The 9,418-nt window shown below is 51.9% G+C and overlaps 1 protein-coding gene across 1 annotated transcript; it reads right to left on the bottom strand.

Moving 5' to 3' along the window:
• Window positions 1–585: 585 nt before the first annotated feature.
• Window positions 586–8,878, bottom strand: LOC126563776 (collagen alpha-1(IV) chain). The gene is made up of 6 exons (XM_050220506.1): window positions 8,738–8,878; window positions 6,219–6,267; window positions 5,226–6,140; window positions 4,631–5,127; window positions 968–4,541; window positions 586–894 (listed from the first exon to the last, which is right to left on the bottom strand). Exons 1-6 carry the CDS (start codon window positions 8,755–8,757, stop codon window positions 640–642), a joined length of 5,310 nt encoding a protein of 1,769 aa, XP_050076463.1. The 5' UTR covers window positions 8,758–8,878; the 3' UTR covers window positions 586–639.
• Between the last annotated feature and the right edge of the window lie 540 nt (window positions 8,879–9,418).

Here is a 9,418-nt window from a genome sequence, read left to right as displayed (position 1 = left end):
ATTGGGGGAACGGTTTTTGGAAAGATTGCAAGAAAAACAGTAAATTGGACATATCTAGGCGCTGTCGTTCGTTCAACAGCTGCTCACTAGTGAACACACGTTAAGGCACTAATGGATGCTCGAAGAAAGGAGATTAACTAAAAATTAAAATGGCTACCCTTGTGGACGACCATTTTGTTCTTTATGCTGCTCCTGACTCTGTCTCGTTATTTCGATATTTGGTGTCGCATTAAACGGTTTTACTAAAATGCACAACGGAGCGTTCTTTTTGGCAGTAATTGAACACATAACAGCCACCGGTTCATTGTTCCGTTGTAAATAATTTAAAAGCTGTGATACACGTGTTCGGTCCCCGGACGATAAGTGGTCTGTGAAGTAGTGTGTCCCTCTGTGTTGTGTCGTGTCTCTGTGGTTATAAGGTGAATCCCCAGCCTTATCAATGTACGTATGTATGTACCACGGTGGTAAAGAAACAATAGGCACTGAACCCCCATGCTATTTGCATCAACCCGATACATGTGTCCGGATGGTAGGAAACAAAATAAGGAACGGATAGCGAGAGAGAGAGGAGAGAGAGAGAGAAAGAGGTAGGAGAAGGGGAGGTAAAAAAAGGCGACCGAATAAAACCTAAAATGATGCTCAATGGCGGATGCACACTTGGCACCGAGATACTCGACTGAGCAGGTTGCCCGCCTTGAGCGTTTGCTGCTCCGGTCGCTGGAACTGTTGGTGGTCCTCGAGCGATACCAGCCAGAAGGAGGTTTGGGTTTCGTAGTAATGGCAGTGACCCTTGCCTCCGTTACACTCGATGAACGGTGTGGCACGGAAGTCTTCCAGGCACGAACCCGGCCCGGACAGTGACTGACCTCCACCACCATGACCAACGGCGGTGTGCTGTAAGAGAGATAGATCAAGATACACAATTAGAAAATTTCAAGGAGGATCAGGATTGAGCTTTCGTACTTACCATAAGGAAACTGTAACCAATCCACAGACCATCCCATCCATTTGGACATTCGGGAATATGAAGTGTTTGGCTGTGCACGGCGATAACGTTCGTGGGCGCCTCACACACGGTACAGCGTGAGATGTACGGTCGCATCTCGTTCTCCGTAACTGGCATCATCGGGATCGGTGCGGACGTTGACAGCCAGAACGTTCGATCGTTACGTGATGCGTAGTTGCAGACGTTGTTCTGTCCGCAGGCGAGGATCGGTAATGTGGAGAACTTGCGCACACAGGACCCGGCCGATCCGAGGTCCTGATTGTGCGGATAGTCGTTACCATCCACGTACAGTAGCGAATAGCCATCCCATAATTTCAAATGGCCCGGTTCGCACACGGGCACCTCGTCCGACTGGCTGTGCCGTACGAGCAATATGCCGGTGTAGTATGGTGCCGATTCACAGTCCCGTCCCGGTTCACCCTTCGGTCCCGGAATGCCCGGAAAACCATCACGTCCGGGACGTCCTTCTGGACCGACATCTCCCCGCAGACCCTGCAAACCGCGTGCACCTTCGAATCCGCGTAGTCCCATCTCACCGGGTGCACCGGGTGCGCCGGGTATACCGGCCGGTCCGGCCAAGCCCGGCAAACCCTTGTCACCCTTCGGTCCGTTAAATCCAGGCGGACCGGGTGGTCCCTTGCGCTGGGGTGGAAGCTGTGGCGTTTCACCCTTCTGTCCCTTCTCACCTGGAGCACCGTTTAGGCCGGCCATACCCTGTAGCCCACGGTCACCCTTCTCACCGACCATACCTGGCAGACCGGCGACACCTTCCAGTCCGGGCAAACCGCGGTCACCCTTCAAGCCTTGCGGTCCATTCAGTCCGTTCAGTCCGTCTCGTCCCCGCTCACCCTTGTCACCCTTCGGTCCAATAAATCCGGGCGGTCCCTGGTCACCCTTTTCGCCCTGTGGTCCCGGCAAACCTCGCTGGCCTTGTGGTCCCGGCAGTCCATCATTGCCGGGGCGTCCCATCAAACCGGAATCACCACGGTCACCCTTCTCGCCCTGTCGTCCAAGCGGTCCGGGTGGTCCGGGAGGTCCCGGAGGTCCTTCTAGCCCTGCAAGTCCCTTTTCTCCCTTCTCTCCCGTCAGTCCCGGTGGTCCATCGCGGCCCGTCTTTCCTGGCCGACCCGGCAGACCCTTTTCGCCCTTTACCACGGGACAGGTGTCACCTTTCTCGCCCATCGGTCCCATATCACCCTTCATGCCCGGTAGTCCGTTCAATCCTGCCGGACCCGGTAGGCCTGGTAGTCCCTGAATGCCCATTTCACCCTTAGCACCCGTATCTCCAGGAAGACCCGGTGCTCCAACCTTACCAGGGCGACCAATAGCGCCCGGGAAACCAGGTTCTCCCTTGTCTCCCTTAATGGCGGCAACGGTAGCGGGAAGACCAGGAGAACCAGGTACACCGCGATCACCCTTGCGTCCAGACAGACCGACCGGTCCCGTCAGGCCCATATCACCCTTCTCTCCCACGAGGCCCCGTTCACCAATACGTCCTGGTTCACCCTTGAAGCCCTTCTCGCCGTCGTAACCGCGCGGACCAACTGGACCCGCAGCGCCTGGTAGTCCATCCACGCAAGGCGGACCGGGAACACCAGGCAAACCGGTGGTACCCTTGTCTCCCTTTACGCCCGGGAATCCTGGAACGCCCATATCGCCTTTCACGCCATTCAATCCCGGCAGTCCGTTTATGCCCGTCAAACCGACGTCACCCTTTTCGCCCTGTGGTCCAGGCCGGCCATAGCCAGGCACACCGGCATCACCCTTGGGTCCGACCGGACCTTCCAGCCCAGGAATGCCATCGTTACCACGAAGTCCCGGTACACCCGGTTCACCTTTCTGTCCCTTCTCAGACGCTGCACCCGGTTCACCTGGCGGTCCTTCCGGTCCGGAGTATCCTTTGTCACCCTTTTCTCCCGAAAGTCCAGGCAAGCAGGCCGGTCCAGGCAATCCAGCCAGACCCTTGTCTCCCTTCAGCCCAATCATTCCGGGTGGTCCCGACTGTCCCATCAAACCCTTCACGCCGATCTCACCTCGGTCGCCCTTCTCTCCCGGTTCGCCCTTCACACCTTGCGGTCCACGAACACCTTGAATGCCCGGTGCACCCATCATACCCTTGCGACCCTGGAAACCCTTGAGACCATCGTTACCCGCCTGTCCCATGTCACCCTTCTGTCCCGGTAGTCCAATCACACCTGGCGCACCGATGTCACCCTTCAAACCAGGCAAACCCTTCACACCGTCCACACCGGGACGGCCCGGTGCTCCTGGATGGCCTGCCGGTCCCTTCGGACCCGGTTCACCCTTCGGTCCAACATCGCCCGGATAGCCGGGAGGACCCGGCGTTCCCAAGTCACCCTTCTCACCCGGATAGCCAAGCGCACCGGGCAAACCCGGATCGCCACGATCACCCATGCCTCCACGTTCGCCCTGCGGACCCCGCAATCCTGGATTACCTTTCGGGCCGGGCGGACCCACCATCGAAAGTCCCGGATCACCCTTAACGCCCTTAGATCCTGGCAGTCCCGGTGCACCGGGCATACCGTCACGTCCTGGAGCACCAGGCGGACCCACCGGACCCGAGTTACCCTTCTCGCCACGGTGTCCTGTCAAACCGCGTGGTCCTACCGGTCCCGGAGCACCAGGTGGTCCTGCATTTCCTTGCGCTCCCGTGCGTCCCTGTTCGCCCATCTCGCCCTTATCGCCCCGTATGCCCTGAATGCCAGGAGCACCCTTTTCGCCCTGCAATCCCTGTGGACCACGGATAGCCTCCTCTAGGTTTGGTGGAATGCTAGCACATTTGCCCGGTTCACCCTTCACCCCGGAGTAACCCTTGTCACCCTTGTCACCCGTGTAGCCTACATTACCCTTCAGTCCCGGTTCACCCTTGATCGTTATTCCGTCACGTCCACCCAGTCCGTCCTTACCCGGTGCGCCCGGAGCTCCGTCGAGACCAGCCTCGCCCTGTCGTCCCTTGTCACCCTTCATACCGCGCAGACCCATCTTTCCTTCTGGTCCGACCAGTCCCGGGAAACCCTTCTCGCCCTTGACGCCCACCAGACCCTTCTCGCCCGGCTCGCCTTTGTCTCCCTTGATGGGTTTCAGTTGATCCATTGGAATTTCTGCATCACGACCTGGCTCTCCCGACGGTCCCGGAGGACCCAACAGTCCCGGTTCACCCTTGGGTCCGGGTTCACCGCGAAGTCCTGGCGTACCGTCCTCTCCTGGCATACCCGGATATCCGCGCTCGCCCGGAACACCACTCGCTCCCGGTCGTCCCGGTTCACCAGCGTATCCTCGCTCACCCTTATCGCCCTTCATGCCCGGCCGACAGTCTGTGCAGCGTCCACCAATTTCACCCTTCATACCGCGTTCACCCTTCGCTCCGCTGAGACCCGGACGGCCCGGTTCACCTTTTTCGCCATCGCGTCCCGGCAGTCCAGGAGCTCCCGGACGTCCTTCCTTTGCGTCACCCGGTGTTCCCATCACACCCTTGAAGCCACGCTCGCCTTTTTGTCCTTTCAAGCCCGGGAAACTGTGCCGGAGGAAGAAAAACAAAACGTTTTACATGGTAAGAGTTTGCCCTCCAAGCAATTTTAATGGCTTTTCCGGTGTTTTACTTACCCAGCCATACCAGCATTACCCTTTGGTCCGGGAATGCCGTATCCCGGCTGACCTGGTTCACCACGCAGACCCTCGGGACCGGGTTGTCCGGGGTATCCACGAGGTCCTTGCGGACCCGGCAGTCCAACCGAACCGGCTTCTCCCTTATCACCTTTGTCACCGGGCATACCTTCTGGACCTGGACGGCCCGGCACTCCCTGACCACCCTTGGGACCCATTTGGCCACGTTCGCCCTTTTCGCCATCGAATCCATCCATACCTTTCGGTCCTTGCGGTCCTTCGTAGCCACGTGGTCCCTTCGGACCCGGTGCACCGGGACGTCCTTCGCCACCACCGGGTGCTCCCGGAGGTCCCGAGATACCGGGCTGCCCAGGAGTACCATCGCGTCCAGGTTCACCCTTCGGTCCACTTTGACCCTTCAGTCCGTGCAATCCTTCCGATCCTCGGTCGCCCTTCTGTCCGGGAAGGCCTACTGGTCCAAAATTACCATCACGCCCCTAAAAGTATGCAATGCATGCGACAAAGCAAAAATTGAAAGTAGTTTCAATACCCACCACTAGATGACGCTGCAATATAACACGTTAGCGTTACTTACTCTCGGGCCCGGTTGTCCAGGCAATCCTTTCTCGCCCTTGTGTCCCCGCTCGCCAAACTGTCCCCGATCTCCGGCTTGTCCCTTCTCTCCAGGCCGACCAGGTTCGCCCGGTTCGCCGCGATCACCTTTAGCACCCTCCGGGCCCATTGTCGTTGTCGTACCCGTTGATCCATACACCTCCTCACCCTTCGCACCTTTCTGACCTTTCAAGCCCTTAATGCAAACACCCTTATCGCCTCGTTCTCCACGTAGTCCTGGTATTCCGGGCAAACCCTTTTCACCGGGCCGTCCTGGGTATCCACGCGGTCCTTCTACACCCTGTGGGCCAGGCAATCCCTCCAGTCCATCGTTACCGGGCTCACCTTTCTGTCCCTTGTTGTAGTTCTCCGGGTGACGTGCTGGTTCACCCTTTTCACCCTTCGACCCAGCGATACCGGGATAACCACGGGGACCCGGATTTCCCGGCAAACCGGACAACCCTGGCAAACCGTCCGTTCCGTTGCAACCGTCGCGGCCAGGTAGACCGGGCGCGCCCGACAGTCCGGGAACACCATTCGTGCCAGGAATGCCGGGATAACCGGGCAGACCATCACGGCCTCGATCACCCTTGGGGCCTTGCAAACCTACCGGGCCCGGCTCACCCTTGGTACCTTTGTCACCCGGCAAACCTTCCGAGCCGGGAAAACCGCGAACACCTTTAACGCCCTTCAAACCCTGCGGCCCAGGAAAGCCGCGATTACCCTTTTCGGCAAAACATTTCGGTAAACAGCAGCCGCCCGAGGTGCAGTTCTTGGACGGTGGTCCCTGTGGGCCGCTGGCTGTGTCAATGATGTTGTAGCTAGGATCGAGCTGTGTGTTTCGAGGATAGTCCGGCTCCTGCCGCTTGAATATTCCATCACCTCTGGGCCATAGTTGCTAGGGTGACGAAAGACGAGACCGGAGATCAGGATGTATTCTACACTTAACGGGGTAGTTCAGTTCTCTAGTACTTACCGCATACGCATGCTGTCCATACCAGACTATCAACGAGGTAGTGATCAACCTGCAACGCAAAACAGAGAGGAGAGCAAAAAAAACGATCACTTTAGCTTACTAATTGCTCGTTGTGCAAGCTGTCAAATAAATATGATTTTATAGGGCGCAATCCACTTAGTCAAACGAACTGGCGATCAACACTCTCATTCATAACCGGCGCATGTGCTGCAGGCCATTATCAGTTGTTGGCGGGAACACACTACGATCGAAAGACGCAAACGTTTGGACGGTCTTGGTCGATCGTTCGAAGCCTCTAGCGCTACCACATCTGAACGTGGGTTCGGCTTATCGCCAGAGCCCTTCCTGATAGCCTTTCGGCGTGTCCGTGTGCTCTTCGCATTGCCATTGTCGGGATGTGACGCAACGATCGGACAAGAAATGGACGAACGACGGCAAAGTGTTTTCGTTCCATTCTTGTTTTTTTTTTTTGGGTCGCAACATGGGCTAGCACGGAAGTGAGTACTAGATATGTGTCCACGATCGGATGTCCGATCGTGTGTGTGCAGAATTAGATACAAGCGGATACGGTTCATTGACCTTCGGTGTGGATCACATCACTCAGAACACATCATCGATCAAGTTAATCGATCATATTTCCAAAAAGACTATCTTGAAACAAGAACTCTTGATTTAGTCTCTATGACAGGCCAAAGATTTCAAATAAACGTTTAAAATAATTTTTCTCCGGTGGTTCAAATCTAATCGCGATTAGCCTAAAACATCCCGTAGAATAGTAATTAGAAACAAACTTTTTATCTACTTAATTAATTTCTGAAGTAGTAATTTTGAGGCAATTTTTTGACTCTGTAAAAGAAATTCCAATACGTAAAAATGATTATTTAAATCATTAATGAAAAAACAGTTGTAGTAATGGCAGAACTAAATTAAATCTGTCTAGTTCTGCTGTTTGGTGTCTAGAAAAGAGCGACCGACTCTAATTTCTCCCAGTAAACCATGCACATAATTTTGAGCACAGTGGAGCAATGACGCGAGGAACACTAGTCCAGTTAACTAATTAGCTCAACTCAAAATTTTAAGATTGCTTTTTGAGAACCTACACGGGGCAAAAAAGAAAAAGTTGAAATCAAAATTTTGAAATTTCTTGACAGTTTTGCATCGATTTCAACAGTTTGAAGTGTCCCGTGGCCCCGGGACCTTTACAGGTAATTCAGAGAGACACCAACACCACCATCCAGCTGTTATCATGAATGTGGTCGACCGTATGCATGTTCGACTCTCAACTTAATATTTGAATATTAAATTATATAAATTTCATAAGTTTAATTTATGACATAAATTTCGTCTTCTTAACTTGTTTCTTCTTCAAATTGTTGTGGATAAAATGTCCATTTAACATCTTTCGTCTTGTTAACTTCTTTCTTCTTAACATTTTTGTGGAAATTTTAAATCATGTTTGCACTAAATATAATTTTATTTGTACTTTTTTTGTACGTGGGCCTGGGGAAATTTCAAGCTGTTAAAAGCGATGAGAAACTATCAAAAATTTCTACATTGTTCCATTAATTCCTTAGAACTTGTGTATGCTCATGCTTCTCAAAAAGTGTTTTCAAAGCCAGAAAACTGCACAAACACTCATGATCGGACATTTTGAATTAGAAATCTCTCGCGGTCCGCAGCGTTTAGGTTTTAATCTTTAATTTAAGGATATTTTCGCAGTTGTTCTTTTAAATCCTGAGTGCAAAACGTCTATATATCAGTGACTTTGAGAATTTCAACAATTTGGCATTGTTATTTAGTTTTTTTTAATCTTTTATCTGTTTGAAGGTGAGTGCACTGTGGATAGCAATTAAGAATCAATCAAACAAATATGCACGAAAATCTATTCACCAAACATTTTTCATGCTTAAATTAATTAAATATTAGATATTATTTATTTATTTTAGTATGACGGCTCTACGTCGTATTGTCAACTGGTTATATTATATACGTGAAGAAAAAAGTTGTATTATATTGCATACAACATGACAATACGGCGGAAAGCCGTAATAATATAATATAAATAAGTTACATACAATATCATGGAATCATGGTCATTCCACATATAACCAGCGTGTCCAACATTCCACTCGGTACCCACTTTACTCACAACTAATGTGATATAAAACCGCATTAAGCGGGAATTTTGTCACATCAAGCAGATTAATGAAGACATCTTCCAGCTCCTGCCCATATTCTACGGATCTCTCTCACTAAAAAAAAGGTCTGCCTTATGTCCCATTTATGCTGAGCTTTGAAGCAAATGTGCGCTCGCACACGGATGGAATACTAGCACGGCTGGACCCCGCCATTTGACCCAGTCAGCGTAATCCGACCGGGCTTCGGTCGGGTTTGGGAAAAGTAATGACACCCAACGGTGGTTTCCCCTCGCCAGCTGGCCGGCCGACGGCATCCCGGCTGAGGCGTACGTTGGGTAGTAACACGAACAAACGAACCCGAACCCGCCCTAGCTTGCTTACCATTTTATTCGGGTCCCCATTGTGACGGTGGCCCTGACCGTACAGCCCTACGAGCAGGGCCCGATGTCGAACGATTCGACTAGCAGCTACTATTCGCTGCCAGCTTGGCTGTAGACTGGCACGCCGGATCAACCGATCAGCTCCTGCACGGACAACAGCACTGGCGAAACTTTACGCGTAAGGCTTCCACACGGAACAACCAATTTTCACCTCACTGTGGGAAGTGTTTGCACTGAGCTTTTCGCTTGGTTTTTTTTTTCGTTTAACACTTAACACAGTAAATTATTACACTGGTGTTTACTTGCACTCCTGGCAACACCTTCACTTTCACTCGATTGGCACAGCACGGCACACGGTCGATATCACAAATGCTCCTGTTTTGTTTAGTGGTTAAGGTCGTTTAGATTTCTTCGCTAATCTCTACCGTATTTTCCTGGTGGGAAAATTCATGTGAAATTGGCACTGGAATCCTTCACTTGGGGAGAACAAAAGAAGTTAGCAAAATAATATTTTTTTAATTTTTTGTAAGTAAAAACTTAAGTTAAATTCGTCCAAAAACTGTTAAACGCATGTAAAATTGTAGTTGAAAAATAAAACAACTAGACTAGGTAGGGCAGAGGAGCGAGATTAAATTCTTGAGGTTGTATAAGCTCAAAAGTAATTTACTAGTAAAGCAAAAAT

The sequence above is a fragment of the Anopheles maculipalpis genome, chromosome 3RL (genome assembly GCF_943734695.1).
Source record: "Anopheles maculipalpis chromosome 3RL, idAnoMacuDA_375_x, whole genome shotgun sequence".
In the NCBI taxonomy this organism is placed as follows: domain Eukaryota; kingdom Metazoa; phylum Arthropoda; class Insecta; order Diptera; family Culicidae; genus Anopheles; species Anopheles maculipalpis.
This window is presented reverse-complemented; position numbering and strand designations above follow the sequence as displayed.